This window comes from Micromys minutus (assembly GCF_963924665.1).
Source record: "Micromys minutus genome assembly, chromosome: 9".
NCBI lineage: Eukaryota > Metazoa > Chordata > Mammalia > Rodentia > Muridae > Micromys > Micromys minutus.
In genome coordinates this window covers 30,856,943-30,883,477 of record NC_137978.1, presented here as the reverse complement: position 1 = coordinate 30,883,477, position 26,535 = coordinate 30,856,943, and the positions used below count along the sequence as shown (strand labels likewise).

The 26,535-nt window shown below is 35.0% G+C and overlaps 1 protein-coding gene across 1 annotated transcript in view; it reads right to left on the bottom strand.

The window, feature by feature from the left end:
• Nucleotides 1-426: 426 nt before the first annotated feature.
• The window catches only part of LOC308424277 (selection and upkeep of intraepithelial T-cells protein 1-like), a gene marked incomplete at both ends in the record, with an annotated part of 48,795 nt that continues 22,686 nt past the window's right edge, over nucleotides 427-26,535 (bottom strand). The window contains 5 exons of the mRNA XM_080921221.1: nucleotides 427-578; nucleotides 12,255-12,377; nucleotides 15,255-15,371; nucleotides 19,066-19,347; nucleotides 21,161-21,508. Of these exons, the coding sequence (XP_080777347.1) occupies nucleotides 427-578; nucleotides 12,255-12,377; nucleotides 15,255-15,371; nucleotides 19,066-19,347; nucleotides 21,161-21,508 (1,022 nt within the window). The remainder of the gene's footprint in view (nucleotides 579-12,254; nucleotides 12,378-15,254; nucleotides 15,372-19,065; nucleotides 19,348-21,160; nucleotides 21,509-26,535) is intronic.

Below are 26,535 nucleotides of genomic sequence, written 5' to 3'. Positions count from 1 at the left end.
TGGGTCTCAGCAGTTATCTGTAGATCTCAGCATGTTGTCTCCGGAGTCTTCAGTTAGATGGGGTGTCTGGAGGAAGGCACCATTGTTGTCCCAGGCATGTCTGAGGAGATGGCATTTAGTCTCTGCTTGGTCTATGGGAGCAAGAATGTAGACAAACCTGTGGAGGTGATTACAACAGAGGAGCAGAGCCCCAGCAAGGGGTAAGAGGTCTACATAGGGTGGGCAGCCTGTGATGGTCTGCTTCTGAATACATCATGGTTTGTTGTTATGATCCTTGAAAGGCAAGAGTGTTAAAGGAATTCTGGCTTTGAAGATGTTCTTTAAATCTGTTTGGATGGCCGAAGAAGAAAATTTTACATTAATTATGTGTCTGGGATAGGCATTAATAGCTTGTCTATCCAAGGAAGCTTATTGTTGATTAAGAATTTAATAATGGTTGTCAGCATAGTTAGTTTGGCCTGTGGACGTAGAAAACTTTTGGACATAAATCACAAATGCTAGTAAAAAGAAATAAACTTTTAAGTAAAGAGGCATGAGTATTTGGGGGCTGAGAAGCATGAACATTGCCTTAGTTGTTCCTGTTAAAGAAAACAAGCATTTAAACAAAGATTGAAGTTTTTGGGCCTCAGGTGTGTCTTTCTATTGTTTGTGGCTGGTCTAGGGTCGGGGAGGGGGTACTATGCCAAGCTGATGCTGTGTATTTTGGCAGGCAGTTCAGGTTTCCCTCCATTTTTCTTGGCTGACAAATCCTAATTATAGATGGGGAGGAGATAAAAAGCCAACTTTGAAGAAAAGCTCAAAAAGAAAATAGAAATAGTCTTGGTCACGTTCAGGGACAGAGAGAATGAAAAGCAGTTTTTGGATTAGTGATGAGGGAGTCCTGTGTCCTAGTCCTGCCTGTTCAATGGTAGTGCTTGTGGAAGAGTAGACACAGGATATTTGACTATGCTTACTCCATTCCGCTGCTGGGTAGGTGATGGACTGTGAAAAGCCACCAGGCTGTGAAAAGCTGCAGGACCCTGCTCAGAGCATGGAGAAGCAGCAACCGGAGCTGTCAGATTCTTAGGCTCCTGGACATCCAGGAGACGCTGGATATCGCCGAAGAGCTGAGAACAAAATGAGGGCCTGTGAACAGGGCCAAGAGAGGAAAGGGAACTCCAGCCCCCATGGCTGTTAGCTGTAAGCTCTTTGTTTAGCAGCAGCCCTGTCTAGGAATAAAGAGAAGCCTTCTTAGGTAAACGGTTTCTTAAAGTTCCTGGTGACAGGTCCAGATGAAGAGAAACAGTCCATGAGTTTAAGATGTTCATTGTCAAGGCAGAAAGTGAATAAGCAAAATCTTACCTTGACTATACAGGATGGGTCTGAATTTTTTTTAAAAAAAATTCTTTTGTAAGGAGGAGTGTCTAGGAACAAAGTATAATTGGCTATGCTTTTGGACATTTAGAATAGGGGGTGATTTGTGGGAGGGTTTTTAGGATTTTCTTGGGTATGATCTTCTTTTGGTTGGTTTCTTTCTGGTTAGTTGGTGAGGACTACCTCTACAGCTTGTAAAATATCTCTTCCTAGAAGGTTGGTGGTGACTTGAGCCACTAAAGGGCATATGAAGCTAGTGGCTCCATCTGGGTCTTTCTACTTATAGACCTGTTTGGTGATGAAAGCATTCAAGGTGCCCCCAATGCCTAGGAGTTGGGGTCCAGGGATCTGTTGCCAATTATTTGGGGTCTCTTGCTGTCTTAAAATTGTTCTGTCTGCTCCAGTGTCAATAAGACACTTGAATGGTTTATTGTCTATTTTAATGGTCAACTTATAGTGGGAGCTTTCTGAGATGTTCGATACTCATAAGAAGTTCTGCCCCACAACATTCTTCTACATGCTGACCATCAGTTGAACCAGTACCCCTATTGAAAATGCTGTCTTTTCTTTCAATGCATTGTTTTAGCTTCTTTGTTAAAGATTAAGTGACCATAGATGTATGGGTTCATTTGTGGGTCTTCAATTCTATTCCATTGATCTACATGCCTGTCTCTGTACCAATACCATACAGTTTTTATGAATATTGCTCTGTAAGAGAGCTTGAGGTTAGGGATCTTGTTACCCTCAGAAGGTCTTTTATTGTTGAGAATAGTTTATGCTATGTCAGGTGTTTTATTATTCCAAATGAATTTTCAAATTGCTCTTCCTTACTCTGTGAAGAACTGAGTTTAAATTAATTTTTATGGAGATAGCATTAAACATGTAAATTGCTTTAGGCAAGATGTCCATTTTTACTATATTAATACTGCCAATTTATGATCATGGAAGATTTGTCTCTCTTCTGAGTTTATCTTCAATTTACTTTTGCAGAAAGTTGAAGTTCCTGTCATGCAGAACTTCACTTTCTTTCCTTTATTATTTCCTTTATTAAAACACCAAGGTATTTTATATTATTTTTTACTATTTTTAAGGATGTAGTTTCCAAAATCTCTTTCTCAGCCTCTTTATCCTTTGAGTAGAAGGAGGCTACTGATTTGTTTGAGTTAATGTTATATACAACCATTTGCAGAAATTGTTTATCTGGTTTAGGAAGTCTCTGATGAAACTTTTGGGGTCACTTAAGTATACCATCATATCATCTGCAAATAGGGATGTTTTCTTCCTTTCCAATTTGTATACTTGTGAACTACTTTTGTGGTCTAATTATTCTGGCTAGGACTTATAGTACTATATTGAATAGATAGGTTGAGAGAGGGCAGCCTTGTCCAGTGTCTGATTTTGGAGGGATTGTTTCAAGTTTCTCATCATTTATTTTGATGTTGGCTACTGGTTTACTGCATATTTCTTTTACTATGTTTAGGTACAGGCTTTGAATTTCTGATTTTTTAAGACTTTTACCATGAGAGAGTATTTTATCACAAGCTTTCTTGGCAACTAATGAGATGATTATGTGTTTCATTTTTTATTTGAGTCTGTTTATATAATGGATTACATTGATAGAGTTCTATGAATTGAGTGATTCCAGAATCCCTGGGATTAAAAGCCTACTTGATTGTGGTGGAAGATCATTTAATGTGTTCTTGGATTAGGTTTGCAAAAAATTTATTCAGTACTTTTGTATCAATATTCATAAGGAAAATTGGTCTGAAGTTTTATTTCTTTGTTTTGTCTTTGTGTAGTTTAGGTATGAGCATAAATGTGTCTTCATTGAACAGATTGAGTCATGTTCCTTTTGTTTCTAATTTATGGAACAGTTTGAAGAGTGTTGCTATTAAGTCTTCTTTGAAGTTCTCATAGAAGTCTCCACAAAACCCTTCTCTGGCCCAGGAAAGTTTTTTGGTTTGGAGACATTTAATTAAATTTAATAGAACCACATGCATTTATTTTCTTAGGGATAACGAAACTGTTTAGATAGATGACTTATCTCATTCTGATTTAACTTTGGTACCTGGTATCTGTTTAGAAAATTGTCCATTTCTCCAAATGTTTCAGTTATGTTTAGTATAGGATTGTTGTAGTAGAATCTGATGAGTTTTGAATTTCCTAAATTTCTGTTGTTATATCTCCCTTTCCATTTCTGATTTGGCTAATTTGGATACACTCTTTGCACCCTCTAGTTAGTCTGGCCAAGAGTTTATCAGTTTGTTGATTTACTCAAAGAAACAGCTTTTGGTTTTATTGATTATTTATATAGCTATTTTTGTTTCTGGTTGGATGATTTCAGGTCTGAGTTTAATTATTTCCTGCTACCTACTCCTCTTCAGTGTATCTGCTTCTACACATTTGTTCTAGACATTTCAGGTGTGCTATCAAGGTGTTAGTGTATGTACTTTACAAATTCACTTGAAATAACAAAAAACCCTGATTAGGGAAAACTATTCTCAAAAATTAAAGAACTTAAGGAGGAAATCTACATTCCTTACCTTAAACTGTATTATAAATAAGTTGTGATTTAAAAAAAACTGCATGGTATTTGTACAGAAATAGGCAAGTACATCAATAGAACAGAATTAGAGACCCAGAAATGAACCCACACACCTCTGGTTACTTGATCTTTGACAAAGAGCAAAAAACATTCAATAGAAACAGGACAGTATCTTTAAAAAATGGTGTTGGTTCAACTGGCAGCTAGCATGCAGAAAAATGCAAATAAATTCATTCTTATCTCCTAAACAAAGCTCAAGTCCAAGTGGATAAAAGACATCCATATAAAACCAAGTACACGGGAACTAAAAGAGGAGAAAGTGATGAAGAGCTTAGAACACATAGGTACAGGACAAATTTTCCTGAACAGAAAACCAGTGGCTTAGGCTCTAAGATCTAAAATCAACAAATAAGACTTAATGAAATTGCAAAATCTCTGTAAGGCAAAAGACACTGTCAAGAGAACAAAATGTCAACCAACAGATTGGAAAAGAATCTTTATCAATCCTACATCTGATAGAGGGCTAATATCCCATATATACAAAGAACTCATCAAGTTAAACTTCAGAGAATCAAATAATTCTAATAAAATATGGTACAGAGCTAAAGAAAAATTCTCAAATGAGGAATACAAAATGGCAAAAAGCACCTAAGAAAGTGTTCAACATCCCTAGTTATTAGGGAAATGCAAATCATAACAACCATGAGATTCCACCTCACACCAATAAGAATGGCTAAGATCAAAAACCCAGGTGACAGCAGATGCAGGTTAAGATTTGAAGGAAGAGTAACACTCCTCCATTGTTGCTGGGATTGTAAACTGGTAAAACCAGCCTGAAAATTAGTTTGGCAGATTCTCAGAAAATTGGACATAGTACTACCTGAGGACCCAGCTATACCACTACTGGGCATATACCAAAAAGTAGCTCCAACATCTAACAAGGATACATGCTTAATCATTCTCATAGCAGCCTTATTTATAATAGCCTGAAGCTGGAAAGAACCCAGATGTTCTTCAACAGAGGAGTGGATACAGAAATAATGGTACATATATACAATGGAGTACTACTCAGGCATTAGAAACAATGACTTTAGGAAATTCCTAGGCAATGTATGGAACTTGGTGCTATCATTCTGAGAGAGGCAATGCAGTCACAAGAGAACACACATGGTATGCACTCAATGATAAGCAGATAATGGGCCAAAAAGCTCTGAATAACCAAGAAACAATGCACAGACCTTATGAAGCTCAAAAAAAAAAGTAGGCCAAAATGTGGATGCTTCAGTCCTTCTTAGAAGGCAGAACAAAACACACAGGGGAGGAAATACAGGGACAAATAGAGAATCAGGGATTGAAGAAAAGATTATGCAGAGAATGTCTCACCAGGGCATCTACCCCATATGCAGCCACCAAAACCAAGCACTATTTCTGATGCCAAGAAGTACTTATGAGCAGGAGCAAGATGTGGATGCCTCTTTGTGCTGTCAGAAAACACTTTGCAGATTTCATCTCAGGGTTGCTAGTCTCTTCTTTATAACCACTAATGTCTTCTTTCTACCTGACCAGCATCAATAGTTCCAATAATACAAAGGTTTTGCTTTAGTAGTTTGGGTATCTTGTAAATCAAAGCCAAGAATCTTTACAATCAAAACTGCAACAGCCCTGATAAGAGTCCTTAATCTACCCTCTGAAATCTCACAAGGCAGGCCTATATCTTCTGCACTGTTCTCAACACTATCTTCCAAGCTCCTATAAAACATCCCACAGAGATCTTAACATCCCAATGGTTCTTCCAGCTCAAAGTTGTTAAGTCTTTCCACAGTCCTCTCAAAACATGGTCAGATTGTCACAGGAATACCCCACTCCTGGTACCAACCTGTCTTAGTTGGGGTTTCTATTCCTGTACAAAATATAATGACCAAGAAGAGAGTTGGAGAGAAAGGGTTTATTCAGCTTCCACTTCCCATATTGCTGCTCATCACCAAAGGAAGTCAGGACTGGAACTCAAGCAGGTCAGGAAGCCTGAGCTTATACAGAGGCCATGGAGAGGTGTTGCTTACTAGCTCGCTTCTACTGGCTTGTCCAGCTTGCATTCTTATAGAACCCAGGTCAACTATCCCACAGATGGCACCACCCACAATGGGCTGGGCCCAGACCCATTGATCATTTGTTGAAAAAATTACCTTATAGCTGGATCTCATAGAGGCATTTCCTCAACTGATGCTCCTGTGATAATTACCACTGATTTCTCCATGATAATTTTAGCTTGTGTCAAGTTGACACAAAACCATCCAGTACAAAATTTTTATAGATAACGCTTAAATGCACTTGATTCATAACTTCTGTTACTTTCCCTATGTCTTTGTTTAGTTCTGTTTCCATAGTCTGTCCATTACTGAGACTGGGTTGTTGAAGTCTCTCACTATTATTGGGTGAGATATAATGTGTGCTTTGAGCTTTAGTAAAGTTATTTTATAAATGTTGGTGCCCTTGAATTTGAAACACAGATGTTCAGAATTGAGATTTCACATTGGTAGATTTTTCTTTCAGCAATGTAAAATATCCTTCCTTATCTTATTTGATAATCATTGGTTGATATTAGAATGACTACTCCATCTTGTTTCTAGGAACCATTTGCTTAGATTTTTTCTAGCCCTTTACTCTGAAGTAGTGTCTGTCTTTTTCACTGAAGTGTATTTCCTATATGCAGTAAAATGCCTTGCCTTTTTATGTATCTAGTGAATTTGTCTACCCCTTTTTATTGGGAAAATGAATCCATTGATGGTAAAAGATATTTTTAAAAAGTGATTGGTGCTTCCTGATATTTTTGTCATTTTGTTATTTTTAGTGGTGGGATTGTGTTTTCCTGGGGAGTAGTTGTCTTCCTTGCTTTGGAGTTTTCCATCTATTAACCTTTGTAGGTCTGCATTTGTAAAAAGCGGTTGTGTAAATTTTTTTGTCATGAAATATCTTGTTTCTCCATCTATAATAATTGAGAGTTTTTCTGGGTATAATAGCATGAGCTAGCATTTATGTTTTGTAGTGTCTGTATGATATATACCCAGGATATTCTGGTTTTTAATGTCTCTAGTGAGAAATCTGGTGTATTTCTGATATATACTTCTTTCCTTACTGCTTTTAATATTTTTCTTTGTTTTGTGCATTTTGTGTTTTGACTATCATTTGAACTTCTGTAGGCATCTTATATGTTGATGGGTATCTCTTTCTTTGGGTTAGGGAAGTTTTCTTTTAAAATTTTATTGAATATATTTACTGGCACTTTGAGTTAGGAATCTTTGCTTTCTTCTATACCTATTATCCTTAGGTTTGTTATTCTCCCTGAGTCCTAGAGTTCCTAAACATTTTTGGGTTAGAAGCTTTATGTTTGGGCAACTTTTTGACTGTTGTGTCAATGTTTTTTATAGTATCTTCTGCACCTGAGATTCTCTCTTTTATCTCTTGTATTCTGTTGGTGATGCTGGCATCTTTGACTCTTGATCTTTTTCCTAAAGTTTCTATCTCTAAATTTTTCTTTTTTTATGTGCTGTCACCTGAGCTTTTTTTTTTTTTTTTAATCTTAGCAATGCTGATTGGTATGAGGTGGAATCTTACTGTCCTTTCTATTTGCATTTCCCTGATGACTAAGGATGTTGAATATTTCTTTGGGTGCTTCTTGGCCATTTGATTTTCCTCACTTGAGAATTCTTTGTTTAGCTCCATGTCACATTTTAAGAGTTATTTCATTCTACAGAATCTAACTTCTTGGGTTCTTCATATATATTGGCTGTTAGCACTCTATCAGCTGTAAGATTGGTAAAGATCTTTTCCTAATCTGTTGGTTGCTGTTTTGTCCTGGTAACAGTGTTCTTTGCCTTACAGAAATTTTTCAATTTTATGGAGTCCCATTTGTCTATTGTTAATCTTAGAGTATAAGCCATTAGTGTGCTGTTCAGGAAATTTTCCCCTGTGACAATGTGTTCATGGGTCTTCCCCACTTTCACTTCTATTAGCTTCAGTGTATCTTGTTTCTCTCAGAGGTTCATGGGAGAATTGTCCTTTCTTTTTCTGTGAAAATTTGAGTTAGTTTTTTGATGGTGTTGCATTGAATCTATAGATTGTTTTTAGTAAGATGGTCATTTTGACTATAATTATCCTAATAGTCTGTGAAGATGGTACATCTTCTATCTTCTGAGATCTTCTTGAATTTTCTTCTTCAGATACATGAAGTTCTTGTCATACAGATCTTTCACTTGTTTAGTTAGTGTTACACCAAGGTGTTTTACGTTCTTTGAGACTGTTGTGAAGAATATCAATTATCCAATTTCTTTTTCAACCCATGTATCTTTTGAGTAGAGAAAAGCTACTGATTGGTTCACATTTATTTAATATCCAACTACTATGCTGAAGTTGTTTATCGACTATAAAAGTTCTATCGTGTAATTTTTAAGGTCATAACATATCATCTACAAGTAATGATATTTTGACTTCTTCCTTTTCAATTTCTATCACTTTTATCTCCTTTTATTGTCTAATTGCTCTTGTTAGAACTTTCAATATTATATTGAATAAGTAGGGAGAGAGTGGGGAGCCTTGTCTAGTTTCTGGTTTTAATGGGACTGCTTCACCATTTAGTTTGATGTTGGCTACTGTTTTGTTGTATATTGATCTTACTATGTTTAGGTCTGGGCCTTGATTTCCTGATCTTTCCAAGTCTTTTACTATTAAGGGGTGTTGAATTTTTGTCAAATGCTTTCTCATCCTCTAATGAGATGCTTGTGTTTTGTGCGGTTTTTTGTTTGTTTGTTTGTTTGTTTGTTTGTTTATGTTTTCTTTTACAAGATTATGTTAATGGATTTTCTGATTTTGAACCTTTCTTGAATCCTTGTGATAAAGTCTGCTTGGCCATAGTAAATGACAATTTGGATGTGTTTTTGGATTCAGTTTGTGAGAATTTTATTGAATATTTTTGCATTGAGATGGTAAGGGAAATTGATCAACTCCAGGATGAAATCAACCAGGTAGAAACAAACAGAACTATATGAAGAATCAAGAAAACCAGGAGGTGGTTCTTTGATAAAATCAACAAGATAGATTACCCCTTGGCCAGACTATCCAGATGGCACACCATTTCCAAATTATTACAATCAGAAATCGGAACACAATCACAGATATAACAACAAAAACACCAAAAATTCAAAATCTCATCAGATCCCACTACAAAAACAAATACTCAACCAAACTAGAAAATCTGGATGAAATGGACAATTTTCTAGACAGATTTTAGGTGCCAAAGTTAAGTCAGTACCAGATAAATTATCTACAACAGTCCAACAAAAAAAAAATAGAGGTAGTCATTATAAGTTTCCCAACCCCCCAAAAAAATAAATAAATGCCAGGACAGAATTCTATCAAAATTTCAAAGAAGACCTAATTCCAACACTCTTCAGACAATTCCACTAAATAGAAACAGAAGAAACACTACCCAGTTTGTTCTGTGAGGCCACAACTATGCTTTTATCTAAATCATACAAAGACAACAAAAGAGAATGTCTTCTTTCGTCTTAAATGATCTCTAATCTATTCTACTCTTCTTGAAGATCTTACCTGTCTCAAAATTACATGTTGAATTTATCTTACTCTTTCTTGTTTGGAAATAGCTTTGTTTGACGTAAAATATATGTTACCATATTTTATTTGACATTTCATTACTGACTTAAAACTGTATTTTTAGAGAATTATTTTGTTGCCATGTGAATCATTGGCTTAATTTTCACTATTTCTGTGACTCATATTCTACTTAAATTTCCAACTTTTTATTTGAATTAAAAATATTTATTTACTCAAGACCTAAAAATGGAATGCAAATCTGCCTGCCAAGGGTTTCTTTATCATCTATAATCATCTGGGCATATCTAAAATTATAAAAGCATATTTTCCTTGCACAGCTCAGTACTGTAGTCTCTATAAATACAGGTTCAAGTAAACAATCACATACATTTTTAGTTTCTTAACTTTTGTTGGTAATCAGTCAGGGGAATAATATTTGTAATTGATACTGTTAACTCATATCTTATACTAAAACTAATAATATTTGAGAACACATGTGATTATATGCTAAGGTCTTTTACAGAGATAGCAGGTATTTTACAAAGACAAAAGTAACAACAGTGTTTTCTAGTTTAAATAAATGAGGGGAAATTACACCTAAGAGAATTCTGTGAGTAAAACATAATCTTAGAAAGCAGCCTGACTGGATTTTATTATGTCTTTTGAAATTGGAGTAAACAGCGTATTGAGGGAAAAAACGAAATGAAGATATTTGCTCTCTTTCTCTCTGTCTGTGTCTGCCTCTCTCTAAATTCTTGGGACTAAGTTAATAATGAACTGCCTCAAACTATGATTTACTTAGAAAAAGCTATTGAAAATAAAATTGGTGCTTATATGGAAGATATAAGAAATTATCCAGGCTGTGTGTGGCTTTTAAATGTTTTATAAAATTCCCTTCATACCCATATAGACCCTCTGGATCTGAAACTTCCAAATATAAGTTATAGGATTATAGTATCAACCCTTCTATTTAGGAAGAGAAACAAGCTGTTTTAGGGAAGGAGTATAGAGATTTCACCTACACACAAAACCTCAGACTATAGCCCAATATTTTTCATAAAAACTTTGACGAACTGAAGTGACTACAAAATAATAAAATAGTTACTTTTCTTGGAAGATTGATAAAGAATGTTAATTTGTATTACAGCATATGTACACATGTCTACTGCTTTCTGTACAGCCCAACTGTTGAGTTTGGAAAAGTACTGCTGAGGCTTGTCAAGTTTTATTATTTGTTTTCTCCAACTATACACCAGTAACTTCAATAAGAATCCTATAGAAAACTAAGCAAAAATAAAAATATAGCATATCATTCTTTTGAGTTTAACTTACGGATCTATTTTGCTTAATAACTTTTCTGCATCATTCATAAAACTCATTATACCTTTTGTTTCATTGAGAGAAAAGCTCACATGAAATAAAATTACAATTTATTAACACTGCATATTTTAATGTAACAATTTAAGATTGTAGGTTATTGGTAGATCAAATAAACAGGTGCTGAAAATTTCTGTATTTGCTTACATTTTTCATGTCTCTTTCGGCTTCCATAGGGGCAGTATGTTGTAAAATAAAAGCAAAGCATTTAGCATTTAGCATTAAGCATTAGTTTCTGAATGTTTCCAAAATGTGAATGTAGTGTTGGGAATTTTCTGGCCCCATTCCTTGTAAAAATCTTTCATGTTTATCACTGAATAAATTATGACATTGCATTATCATTTTAATTAATTTATTTCCTCATTTTTCCAGACTATTTCCTCCACCTCTTCTCATCTCAGTCACTTCTGCCCCTGTAGTGTTTCCCTAGCAACCATCAATTCCTCTTCCAGTCTTCTTCAGAAAAGGACAGGCCTCCACGGATTGGCATTTCAAGTTGTAGTGAGATAGGTCATCTCCTCTCCTATTAAGTCTGGATGTATAAACCAAGTAGGAGGAAAGTGTGCTAAAAGCAGGCAACAGATTTAAAGATGGCCCTAGCTCCTACTGTTAGAATTCTCACCAGAAAATCAAGCTATACAAATGTAACATATTTTGAGATGACCTAGGTCAGTCCTATTCAGGCTTTCTGGTTGACAGCCCATTCTCTGTGAGCTTCTATGAGTCCAGGTTAGTTGATTCTGTAGGTTTTATTGTGGTGTCCTTTATTCCTTTGGTTTCCTACATTCCTTGCCCTTCCTTTTTCAAAATTTTCCAAATTTTGCTTAATGTTTAAATGTGATTCTTCGCGCCTGTTTCCATCAGTTGCTGAGGAATCTCTTTGAAGATAATTATGTTGGCACTAATCTATGAGTAGTTCATTGACATTTTATATCAGTCATGGTTATTTCTATACTATGTCTCTGGGCTATTCAGCCTTTGGGTCCTGGCCTGCAAGGCAATGTCAGAGTGGGCTCCTTCTCATGTCATGAGTGTCAAGCTAGACCAACATTGCTATCTTTATATTTGAAATATAACAAAAATAAACATTTCAAGCCTTCAGAAAATGGATAAAACATAGTAGTCTTTCTACTTTTTCCTGACCCATTAGTCAGAAGTGCAATCATATCTGAGTACAGCATGAACATTTGAGGAACAAAGGTTACTATAACTATATTCCCCAGAATCTTGATAGTCTTTATGGAGAGCACACATATTCTCCACTTTTTTTGAGTTAAGATACAGTGAATAGAAATTTCAACTTTAAGACATCTTTATATCCCACCAAAACCCACTCTATGAATCAAGTCAACACCCTTCTCATCCCATTTACCTTTCAGTCTGAAGTATGTATAGGAAATGAGCATGGTGGCAGGAACCATCAGTGAACACAGAATTACACTTATATCCTCCACCCACAAAGTATCCAATTCAAAATGTTCATCTGAAACAGGAACTGAAGAGAGTTGCAAAAATTAGGAAGGTTGCAGCAGAGATGGTATAGCTGGAGTACAAACTTGTGATAGAGTTACTTCTCAGGTTGTACTGCTCTGTGCCTTATAGATGTATATGTGTGGGAGAGAAGGCTAAGATATCCCAATATCCTAAAAAATAGACTTCAATCCAAATTAGTGAAAGGAGATAAAGAGGGAAACTTCATTCTGACCAAGGAGATTATCTGCCCATCTTTTACAACTTGATATCTACATTGTCTACAACATTTGAAGAATTGCCCATATTAAAAAATATTGACTGATGAATTTGTGGGTTAATTTTAGCTTGATTTTAGGTGGTGCCTAAATCTCACAGGAGAGGATTAATTTTTTTAAGTACTGAAAATACTGCTAAAGTTTATGACTTCTGCACTGGGCTTTTGGGTTATAAATCAATTGCTATAAAATGCCGTCTTCATTTAATTAGCCTTCTTTGTACAGCTTTTATTACAACTACAAAATTTAAAAGTCTGCAAATCAGATTGTAAGCTGGGGAGTTGAGGAGTCAATTGATCTTGCAATATAAGCTACCATAACTCTTCTTTACCAGGTGCCTAACCAGTGACAAGGCATTTGAGAAAGGGAATACTTGCTAGAAGTTTCCATATACTTAATGGCACTCACCTCTTTGTTTATTGTGTAAATACATCATGGCTGATATGACAGTTCCCACAGAAAGTACCATTATTAATATTCCTATCAACCAAGGAGCAACCCATGTGCACCTACAACCTGGAGACACAAAGTTATAATCAATATTTATATTGTAAACATTTCTATAGTTTGGAAAGTATGTCAAGAAAGCAGGAGCTATAATCAGATTTCATATTTCTATATTTATTAGAACATAGCATGACTTAAGACTAAAGCTCACAGAATTGCTGGTGACATGAGGGAGGGGCAATTTGTTTATAAGATGGAATGGGTGTATAGAATATTCTGAGACTGACAGGCCTACAGGAAAAAAATGTTCTTTGCTTTGCTGCCTCTTGTCAATAGTCTGTGATGTAATAATTATTATTACAAAGTTAATACTGCCCTATTGTAAATGATCCACTCAATATTTTGCACAAAAATTAGTAAAATGTTAGGTGTTCAAAGTGTGCCAGTAAGAAGCTGCAGAATAATGGAATGAGATTTTTACAATAAAACTTTATTTAGAATTGTTTTGTCTACTTTAAATCTCTCAAAAGCTTTAGAAAAATCATATTCAACCTGTAATACCTGAATAAATGAAAACACAGAAAATGTGTTCTACATTTAAAAGAATGTTTTATATTTTTTAACATTTTAGACAATATAAGTTCACCATTTATCTATTATCTTTTCTCCCTCTAAAGTTTTCTATATTATACCCCCACACTGATTTATTTCAATTTGATAGTCTATTTTGTTTTATTAATAGTTGTCATACACACACACATGCATATGAATATAGCATGATAATCCCAAAGGTTCAATATTGATATTGCCATGAATGCCCCCAGTGGTATTTAACATTGCAACCTGATCCAAAAGAAGGAATCATGCCTGGGACTGGAGTCTGAGATAATCATTAAGGGCTAGCAAAATTATGTATGTTGAAGTAGAATCTACAAATGTCAGTTTACTAAGCCTCCATAATTTCTAAGCACATTGTAAATATTTTCCTTAAATCCACATTTTGAAAGAATGCGATGACATTATGCAGATGTAGGTCAGTTGATAAAGCATGTGTTTAGTCTTCACAAAACCCTGGTATCCATCTCTAGCATTGTGTAAAACAATGCTTGCAGCACACACCTACAAAATTAGTATTTGGGAGGTTAAGTAAACAAAGAAAATTGAAGGTCATTTCTAGGGATAGTAATCTTGTGACTAGTATTGGCCACATGCTTTCAGGCATTTCTTTTTATATACCTTAGATGCAGAGATAGAAAATGGGAGCTACTTGAGTAGACTAGCAAGCTCAGACTAAAATAGAAGTTTTTAATGTTGAGAGGCAATCCATGAACTTGTCTGGTGTAACAGCAATGCTCTCAACTCTACATGGTGAGATGACTATACAGAGAATAGTGGGAACTAATTTTAACATCATAAGATTGAATTCCTTGGCTGATGGCTAAACTACACTTGGAAGAAAATCCAGGATACCTAATTGTGCTCTTCTGAAGGCCATCTCTATTTGAGTCCTTTGGACTGAAGAGCACCCTCAAATCTAGAACAGCTTTTTCATTAATTAATTTGTTTATTCACTTTACATCTCAATTTCAGTAACCCTCCCTCATCTCTCTCAAGTACCAGTTTTTGCTGTTGTTTTTCTTTTGTTTTCATTTTCGTTTTACATTCTATATTTTTGGGAGAAATTCTTTTCTTGAGCACTGCATGGTTGAGAATATATACAAATTTTGTCTTCTATAAGTTAATAACCTGACATCACAATTAGCTCCCCTCTCACTGTAGTCTATTCTACATTTGCTATGATAAGTGACCTCTGCATAGTACTTTTACCATGTACAGTTGACAACATTGCTGCCACCACCGATAAGGTCAGTGGATCCTTGAAGAAATGAAATGATAAAAGCATTAACTTTTAAAACATTTTGCATATTGGTTTTGGTCTTCAACACAACTACACACACACACCCCCCAAAAAAAAATCCAACAAGATTAAGGTTCTAGGAGCTGAAAAGCATTGAAGAAAGAGAGGACACATTAGGAATGAAACATAAATAAAGACAGACAACTAAAACACACACACATTAGAGCACTTTAAAAGAGGCCAGCAAATGAAGGTTTATGTGGGTTTAGCTTTCTTCCCTTCTTCCACCTTGCATTGATCATCCTTCAGCATTACTTACGGTTATTGTTATGTTTGCGATGTAGCAGAAAACTAGAGACCAAGATGGAGAGCACCATCACAAATAATATAGCAGCCAGAATCATTTTCCAAATCCAGTTCCATGAAAAAAATGCATCTGTAATAAAGGGTCGCAAATCTTAGAATGTAGAAATTAACAAGTCTTTAGACCAATTCAATTTCAAATGATAAACTTGCGAAGGATGCTTCTATTGAAGATCTCATATCTTTAGCAGATTAGATGCAGCATATTTTGCACCCAATGAAAAGCACAGCATTGTCTGGAGTAAAGCTAATTCAGGTGTGAAGAAGTGTGAGACTGATGCAAAGCTTCAGTGACAGAACTTTTCTCATGTATTCCCTCCCACCTCCTCTCAGGAGCTTCTTTGGTAAAAGGGAAAAGACAAAGTTAAACATTCTTTTCCTCTGCCCATGACTAAAACACAGGTTTCTAGGGACCATGATAAGGGCATTGCTAACTCTATCTTACAACTTTGTCTAAACTCTCATCTTGTGAGCAGTTCTGAAGTCATACGTGGATTACCTAAAACTTCTGATCCCCCTGCCTTTACCTGCCCAGGACTGGAACTCCTAAAGCACAACAGAAAGTCAGAGTATGTGGTACTAGGAATTGAACTCATGACTTTCTGCATTCTAAGCAAATAATCTACCAACTGCTTTAAAACTATAGCCCTCAAACATGTTTTTAAAACAGTGTATATTCTCTAAAGAACTACAGACTCACACAAAATGCATGATTTACTCAAATTATACATAAATAACAAGTATCTCTCCTTTCCTGTTTTTTGATGTATGCAATATGATGTAGGTGCATTATGTTTTTTGTATATGTGATTCTGTACACATAGCATGTCATAATATATGTATATATTATGTATCTTATGTGTATATATATATATATATATATATATATATATATATATATATATATATATATAAAATGAGTGAGAGTGTGTGTAAGTACATATATATTTATATACATATAGGCTATGAACTCTAAACGGAGAATAGAATATTTAAATTTTCTTTATATTTGGAATTATTTAAATTGCTATTTCTGATGAAATTAAGGTACAAAGATTTACTTTTCTATTGAAGGTTTAATTAAATGAGAAAATGACATTAACTGAAGGAACTAAATTGTTGAAAGTAGTAGGTGAGTTATCACTGTATAATTCTCTTGAGTTCTCAACATGTTTTCTTTCTCAGTTTTACATTTTCATCATGAACACATATAAACATTGACACATGCATGATTATTTGGCACTATATAAGGCACCCTTTAAGTTTTATTTTAATTCAGTTATATAAATTGATTTATATAATATAAATTAGATACTATGACATGCAATATTTGAAAGTTTGCAGACATCAGTATATACAACCAACAAAAATTAGACTTTTATACTTTTGATACATAAGTAGGAAAGGGACAATAAATATAGTTAGGTTACTCAGTGTGTTAAAAGGAAGTAATACTAAAATAATAAGAAATAGAAAAGTAACAGAATGCCAGGTGTTTGAAGAGGACAAATGACATGTTTTTAGGTTGTTTTGAATAAATAATGTTTCATAAGATGGTTGAAAATTAAGCAAACCACTGTGAAAGAAACAAGGAACATGAGAAGTATGTGCAGCATGTTGAGAGTAAAAGGCATCAGAGTAAAGGTCTCACAGTAGGAGTTCCTCTCCACAGATAAGAAGCAACATAATACACTCAAATAGATTCGTATGGACAATAAAGACACATAATAGATGAGATCAGATCAAAATAATGAGCACATACAGCATAGAACACTGAGGCATTTGTTCTTAAAAAAATATTTTAATAGGTCTTCCCTCGTTTGGTTGATTAATTAATCATAGGCAAGAGCAGCAATAGGTAACTTCCAGCTTCCTCTGCTAAAAATGTACATGGGTGATGGTATCTTAAAATTGAATGGAAATAGTAATATGGTAAAAGCCGTGATGAAGAATTCAGTCAGCTTTAACCCTTTTTCTCTGCCCTGTTTTTAAATGAAATGCTCTATCTCTAAATATACTGTAAATTCCAGAAGTATAGATCTGACAAACACCTGTATGCCAGGTCTACAACCAGTAGATTCGTCCAGTCCTTACAAAGTAAGTTTTCTTAGCTCTGTTACCATAGAATCTTCCTTAAAACCCCCTCAACGCTTTCGTTTGCTCAAACCCTTATATTTATGATAACACCTGATATTACTAGTAGAACATTTATCAGATTTATCATTCCACTTTGACTACACTAAAATTAAAGTTACATATTATGCATTACCATAAAAATCACTTTCTAAATTTTACTCAGCTTATTAGATATATGTGTGTGTGTTTCTGTGTGTGTGCATGTAGTCATGCATGCACATTTGAAGATCAAAGAACTACTCATGCTAGAGGGTTCTATGTGATCAAACTCAGTTCACTTGCCATTAAGTCCTTTATCTGTTTTTCATATTTAAATACAGAACTGAATATATGTCAAGTCCCAAAATCAAATTTCTGCTTTGAAATTATACTAGCAATGAGACTCTGAAAAGATCTACTGCTTTCCCATAAAAAAAGTCAAATATTAGTTCAAAATTTTTGTTTAGAGAGGCTTAATATATGAAATGTAATTACTTAGGCAATGAATTCATCAAGCTTCCCCTGTGCTGGCTAGTGTGTATAATACTGGAAGTTTCTATGTGGATATCTGGGGTAGAAAAGGCATTAATGGTTCTACCTAGTGCTGAACTCTGCATAATTTAATACCCGTGTGTCTGGAAAAATATGCATACTGGAACAATGGCACAACTATAAAAAAGTAACTGTGTTCTTATTTTGTTTGATACCTGCTCTACAGGAGGGAATTTCATTCCTGATACTGGAATCCTACTGAAAAGCATAGAAACTCATAAACACTAGTGCTGAACCTGCTGTTGATATTTTTCTAAGTGGTTGTGTGTCAAATTGTATTCTAAATAATTATGTTTGGAACCATAATCCTAGACTCCTCTCAACCCTGTTCAGGGAAGTTTCTTATACAATTAGCAGTACCCAATGATCACAGTTGTCTGAGAATAAGAAATGAATACTCTTGTTCCCGAAATGTGACATCTATCATGGTCTCACTACCATTAGGTCTCTGATAACATTTCTGAAGTAAGGACAGGAAGAATTTGATATCCAGAAGATAGGGAGGATATAAAATGATGTCTTTTGGATATGGCATGGATTATGCAATCATGAACCCACAGCAGCTGTTCAAGTCATCAAAAGATTAAGCCAATCAAAATCCCAACACAGATAGGAGTAATAGATCTCCAGATCCCATTCTAAACTATTTGCAGGAGATGGCTGCTGAAAGACAGGAATTCATTCTCTGTTGAGCTGTGATCATCCGTGACGGCTCCACTGCCATATCCATAGAGAAAATACACTGGACAGAGTCAGTTATCAATAACAAGCGACATGGACTAGGGAGACGTGTGTGTTAACAGGGATATGGGAAAGTTGTTGAAAGGTAGAAAGGGAATAGGTATGATTATATACTACTATATACATGCGTAAAATTTCCCCCAAATAGTTTCTTTAATTGCCATGGAACTCCAATACGAATAAGGAAATGTGAAATAGAGAATGTGAGAAAGATAATAATCATGGCAAAAAATAATTTAATAAATAAAACCAAAATAAAATAGAGCTTTGGAAATCAAGTCAAGAAACTAAATGAATCATTTTTAGCTTTAAACCATCCTGCGATGGCTGATACTGAAGAACAAATACACAGACTTTACCTGATAGGATAACACTTGTCCTTCCCTCCTGGCCTGTCAGAGGGTTCTGAAGACAGCAAGTGAATTTCTGAAAGACACTATCTCTAATGAGAAGGGATATCTTCATATTGAACAGTTTGTCTCCACTCTGTGAATGGGATTTTGATGCAGCTGGAATGACCTTCCCTCTGCTGTCTCTCCATTCCATGTGAGGCCGTGGGAACCAACCTCCTGAGTGACACTCCACTATCACACCTTTGGTATTAGGAGGATGGACATGAATCTGTACCTGTAAGTTTATGGCTGGTTGGGAATTCAGAAGTGAAACAGTATTTTTAAGTTAATAAAAGGGGAAATAATACAGAAAAAAGAAAACTCTCTCACCTGTTTTAATTCATCATTAAAAACTGAAGAGGCAAGGGCTCTGACTGTGTGAGTTTTCAAAATAGAAAAGTACATGATACAAAGTCACAGAACACACTGGCAACACATCATATACTGTTTATTTATCTACTGATTTACTCAAAACTATTATTTATTTTCATATGGATTCACTCAAATATTTAGTTTTTACTAACTTGAAACTGGCCTATGTTCTTGAAATATAATAATAAAACAAAATCAATAGTTATATACTATAGTATCTGGGGTTTAGAGTGCTTTCTGCACACTCCACACTTAATCACTGCTGAATGCCAATTTTAAATGGTGAAGTAAACAATATCATGATGCAATTTTGAGTCTTTAATATAAACTTAAATTGTATATTCTGAGTATAGAGATAATATTTATATACAGTATATTTCATATGAAATAATTAATACATTACTGTCTTCAAGATGCAATATATACTAATTTGGATTAAGTTAATGTCCTTGAAGAGGTTAAGACATTATATGGGATATAAAACTTGCCTAAAATATGGAGAACAAAGAACTGTGATTTAACCCAACCCTAAAACAACTCTGTCTTAAAAATCTTTCTGATATAACAAAATTACTTTATACCTTTGATATCTGATACAGTTCTACTTTCTCCAAGAGATGGTTAAGTTCCTAAACTATGACAAGTGAGATTTAAAAAGAGAATGACTAATTTTAGGTTTTATACATATATAACTTTGCTGTGGTAATCTTTCTCTCTGTCTCCCTGCCTCCCCCCCCTCTCTCCCTACCCCCCCCTCTCTCTCTCTCTTTCTCTCTCTCTCTTTCTCTCCCTCCTTCCCTATCATCTATCTATCTATCTATCTATCTATCTATCTATCTATCTATCTACCTATCTATCTCTCCCCTTCTCCCTTCCCCTCCACCTTCTCTCTCTGCAATTTTGGATGGCAAAGAATTCTCTACAAAGACATGAGTCTCCTAGATTCTGTGTAGACCAAGATGACCTTGAACTCATGAACATTTGCCAACCTCTGCATCATATGTACAGGGAATAAAGAAAAATGCCAATGCACCTGGCTTTAAAATATAAAATTAATTAATTGCATCACATTCCTTATAGTAGCTCTTATTTATTGGTTTGGAGAAACATATGAGGTTCACAAATATTAAGTATCTATGAGCTTAAAGTCCAAAACACACATGATCAGAGTACAAATTACTACTTATTTTTCAATTTCTCACTTTCCTGTCATTATTTTCAGAATTATGTTTATAGAGTAAGAAGAAAAATGTAAAAGTGACATACTTGCAGAAATGCCTATTCATGAAAATTACTCTCATACAAAGTATTCAGTAGATTGATTTAAGGAAAATTGAGAATAAAAATCACCACAAAGAAAACTTTCTTAAAATTTAAATCACTGAAAAAAATCACATTTTATTAATATATTGTTAGAAATCACTGGGAGGATAAAACAAACTTGAAATTATCTTGTTGATAAGCTAGAAATCTGGTAGTCCATATAAACCAAAATCATAATTTGCTGGTAGACTTGATATGTAAATAGATATAATTTTATTTTTCATCTAAGTGAAAAACAAATTTCGTGATACTGATTTTGGTAATATAAATTTATTTAGACACAGACACACTGAAACCTATCTAAGTTTCAGATCCTGATAAGTTAAAAATATTGATGTGTAGAAACCTCAGGAAGATCCATGCCCACCTGTGACCTTGACCTCTGTGATGTGCTCTTCATAGAAATCACCATCTTTGAACACACAGTGGTAAGATCCATCATCATCAACAGTCACATTAAAGATCCTAAGGGTCACTTTCCCTTCTCCAATCTGATCTTTTAGAAGTTCTGTCCGTTCCACATACTTGGACATAATCTCTCCAAACACGTCTTTACCATTTCTGTACAGGTGCACAGGTTCTGTGTAAAAGTTCCGGAACCAGCGAATCTCCATGTGTTGGGCTTCTTGTGGTGGAGACACCTGACAACTGAGTTCTAAGCTTTCACCAAATGAAGCCAAGACTGGCTCCTCTAAGCCGGTCACTGTAAATGACTCTGGGAAGGAAAGTAAGAATATAAGGTAGTAGAGACAGAAAACAACTTTTGTGTAAATCAGTCTCTCTTCCTGATCCCCCATCCATCCCCTTCCTCTTGGCCTTTCTCTTCCCCTTCCTTTCTCCTTTTTTTCTGTCTCTTTCTGGTCAACACACTATAGAAAAAAAAACACAATTTATTTATAGTCAGTTACTTCATCCTAAGATTAACATAATATATACATTTAACTGATTTTTGTATTTGATGTACTTTATATTAAACTGTTGTAGGAATTATCTCTTTATGATAAAATTATATATAGCTTTTGGAACTGTGTGGTTCTTTTTTAATTTTTATTAATTTATTTTATAAAATTTTGTAGCTCACAAAATTTGTTACTTAACAATATATAATGAATACATGATTTTTTTCTTATTCTGTTTTTTTAAGAAAGTCTGGGGATTTCACATTTTGGCCTTCCTTCTTTTTGAGTTTTCATAAGGTCTGTGAGTCGTTTATGGAGTATTCAGAGCTTTCTAGGGATAGTATCCAATAATCAGTAACTGCATACCATGTGTGTTCCTTTGTGACTGGGTTACCTCACTCAGGATAATATTGTCTAGCTCCATCCATTTGCCTAGGAATTTTGTAAAGTCATTGTTTCTTTTTCTTTCTTTCTCTCTCTTTTTTTTTTTTTTTTTTTTGGTTTCTTTTTCACGTTCTTTTATAAAAAAAGAAAGATAAAAGAACAAATTTTAAGCATTTTTGCATAAATATATATGAATACATTTTTGTCAGTGCTTGGCTTTTTTTTTTTTTTTTTTAAGGTTTGATATTCTGCATTAAGGTCTTACTAGTTACAATGAGCAAAAAGTACATGTAAAACAGGATGTAACCCAGAATTAGTCAAAGTATTCTTGGTGTGTGAGGATTGAGTATAATGTTTTTTTTTTTTTTTTTTCTTGAACTTCACACAGTCTGTGAGTTGTTTCTGGGGTAGGCTGAGATTACTGTGGTTAGTATCCCATTATCAGTGACTGCATATTATGTCTGTTCTTTTGTGACTGGGTTATCTTACTCAGGATGATATTCTCTAAATGCAACCATTTTCTTAAGAATTTTGTTAAGTCATTGTTTCTGATAGCTGAGTAGTATTCCATTGTGTAAATGTACCACAATTTTTGTATCCATTCATCTACTGAAGGACATCTGGGTTCTTTCCAGCTTCTGGCTATTATAAATAGAGCTGCTATGAACATTGTGGTGCATGCGTCTTTGTTGTATATTGGAGTGTCTCTGGGGTATATGCCCAGAAATGGAATAGCTGGATCATCAGGTAGTACTATATCCAATTTTCTGAGGAATTGCCAGACTGATTTGCAGAGTGGTTGTATCATTTTACAACCCCACCAACAGTGGAGAAGTGTTCCTCTTTCTCCACAACCTCGCCAGCATCTGCTGTCATCTGAGTTTTGGATCTTGGCCAATCTGACTGGTGTGAGGTGGAATCTCAGGGTTGTTTTGGTTTGCATTTCCCTGATGGCTAAGGATGTCGAGCAAAGTCATTGTTTCTAATAGATGAGTAGTAATCCATCCATCGTGTGAATGTACCACACTTTCTGTATCCATTCATCTACTGAAGAATATTTGGAATCTTTCCAGCTTCTGGCTATTATAAATAAGGCTGCTATGAACATGGTTGAGCATGTGTCCTTATCATATCTTGGAGCATTTGGCGTTATATGTCCAGAAGTGGAATAGCTGGGTCTTCAGGTAGTACTATGTCCAATTTTCTGAGGAACCCACAGACTGTTTTCCAGAGTGGTTGTACCAGCTTACATTCTGACCAACAGTGGAAAGGTGTTCCTCTTTCTCGGCATTATCAGCAGCAACTGCTATCATGAGTTTTGATCTTAGCCATTCTGACTGGTATGAGATGGAATAATAAGGTTGCTTTGATTTACATTTCCCTAATGACTAGGAATATTGAGCATTTCTTTAGGTTCTTCTTGGCCATTCAGTATTCGTCAGTTGAGATATCTTTGTTTACCTCTGTACCCCATTTTTAATAGGATGATTCTCTGGAGTTTAACTTCTTGACTTCATAGTATATATTGGATTTTAGGCCTCTATCAGATGTGAGACTGGTAAAGACTCTTTCCCAGTCTATGGCTGCCATTTTGTTTCCTTGACAGTGTCCTTAGCCTTACATAAACTTTGCAGTTTCATGAGGTCCCATTTATTGATTCTTGATCTTAGAGCATAGGTGTTCTGTTCAGGAAATATTCCTCTATGCCTATGTGCTCTAAGCTTTTCCCCACATTCTCTTCTTATAGTTTCAGTGTTTGCTTTTATGTGGAGATCTTTGATTCACTTGCACTTGAGCTTTGCACAAAGATGTAAGAAAAGATCAAGATTTGCATTCTTCTGCATGCTGGCTGCCAGTTGAACCAAAACCATTTGTTGAAAAGGTTGTTCTTTATCCACTGAAAGTTTTTAGCTCCTTTGTTAAAGATCAAGTGACCATATGTGTGACAACACTTCATTTCTGGATCTTCAATTCTGTTCCATTGATCTACCTGCTTATCTCTGTACCAATACCATGTGTTTTAAACATGACTGCTTTGTAATATAGCTTGAGGTCAGGGATGATGATTCCAGCAGAAGTTTTCATGTTGTTGAGAATAGATTTCACAACTCTAGATTTTTTTTGTTATTCCAGATGAATTTACAAATTGCTCTTTCCAACTCTATGAAGAATTGAGTTGGAATTTTGATGGAAATTGCATTGAATCTCTAGATTGCTTTTGGTAAGATCGCCATTTTACAATGTGGATCCTTCCAATCCATGAACATGGGAGATCATTCCATATTCTGAGATCTTCTTCAACTTACTTCTATGAAGATTTGAAGTTCTTGTAATATAGATCCTTCACTTGCTTGGTAAGGGTCACCACAAGTTATTTTATATTCTTTGTGATTATTGTAAAGGGTGTTGATTCTCTAATTTATTTCTCAACCTGTTTATCTTTTGAGTAGAGGAAGGCAGTTGATTTGTTTGAGTAAATTTCATATCCACCCACTTTGCTGAAATTGTTTATTAACTGTAAAAGTTGTCTGGTGGAATATGTGGGGGTCACTTAAGTATATTATCATATTATCTGTGAATAGTTATATTTTGACTTCTTCTTTTCGATGTGAATCCCGTTGACATCTTTTTGCTGTCTAATGCTCTGTCCAGGACTTCTAGTACTATATTGAATAGGTAAGGGGAAAATGGGTAGCCTTGTCTAGTCCCTGATTTCAATGGAATTGCTTCAAGTTACTCTCTATTTAGTTTGATGTTTGCTACTGGTTTGCTGTATACTGTTTTTACTATGTTTAGGTATGGGCCTTGGATTCCTGATCTTTCTAAGACTTTTACCATCAATGGGTGTTGAATTTTGTCAAATGCTTTCTCAGAATCTAGTGTGAGAATCATGTAGGTATTTTTTATTTGAGTTTGTTTATGTGGTAGATTACACTGATGGATTTCCATCTATTGAAACATCCCTGCATCTCTAGGATGCCTACTTGATCATGGGGATGAGTGTTTTGATATGTTCTTGGATTTGGTTTGCAAGGATTTTATTGAGTATTTTTGCATCGATGTTCATGAGAGAAATTGTTCTGAAGTTCTTGTTCTTTGTAGTGTCTTTGTGTGGTTTGGGTGTGAGCATAAATGTGGCTTCAAAAAACAACTTGGGTAGTTCTCCTTCTGTTTTTATTTTGTGGAATAGATTGGAGAGTATAGGTATTACATGTTCTGTAAAAGCCTGATGGAATTCTCCACTAAACTCATATGTTCCTGGACTTTCCTTGTTTGGGAGGCTTTTTATGACTGCTTGTATTTCTTTAGGTATTATACGACTGTTTAGATAGTGTATCTGATCCTCATTTAACTTTGGTAAATGGTTTCTGTCTAGAAATTATCTATTTTCTCCAGATTTTCCAGTTTTCTCCTCTTAGGTGTATCTGCTTCTTTTTGTTCTAGAGTTTTCAGTTGTGCTGTCAAGCTGCTTGTATATGCTCCATCCAGTTTGGTTTCTGTTTGTTTGTTTGTTTGTTTGTTTGTTTGTTTTGGAGGCACTCAGAGCTATAAGTTTTCCTTTTAGTACTGCTTCCATTGAATCCCATAATTTTGGGTATGTTGTGTTGTCATTTTCATTAAATTTGAAAAAAAATTCTTAATTTATTTCTTTATTTCTTCTTGACCATGTTATCATTGAGCAATCATTGTTCATCTTTCATTTGTATGTGGGCTTTTTGTTGTTCTTGTTGTTATTATAGACCAGCTTTAGTCCATGGTAATCTAATAGGATGCATGGGAATATTTTGATCTTTTTGTTTCTGTTGAGGCCTGTTTGGTACCATGCAGTGCTGAGAAGAAAGTGTATTCTTCTGTTTTAGGATGGAATGTCCTGCAGTTATCTGTTAATTCCAGTTGGTTCATAACCTCTGCTAGTTTCACTGGGTCTCTGTTTGGTTTTTGTCTCCATGATCTGCCCATTGATGAGAATGGGGTGTTGAAGTCTCCCACTAATATTGTGTGTGGTATAATATATGCTTTGAAGCTTAGTAGGATATATTTTATAAATGTGAGTGCCCTTGTATTTAGAGCATAGATGTCCAAGATTGAGAGTTCATCATGATAGATTTTTCCAGTAATGAGTAAAAAGTGTCCTTCCTTATCTTTTTTGGTAACTTTGGGTTGAAACTCTATTTTAGTTGATATTAGAATCACTACTCCAGCTCGTTTCCTGGGACCATTTGTTTGGAAGGTCTTTTTTCCCAGCCTTTTACTCTGAGGTAGTGTTTGTTTTTGTCCCTAAGATGAGTTTTCTGTATGCAGAAAAATGCTGGATCCTGTTTACATATCCAGTCTGATAGTCTATGTCTTTTTATTGGGAAATTGAGTCATTGATCTTAAGAGAAATTATGGAATAGTGATTGTTGTTTCCTGTTATTTTTGTTGTTAGAGGTAGAGTTATGTTAGTGTGCATTTCTTC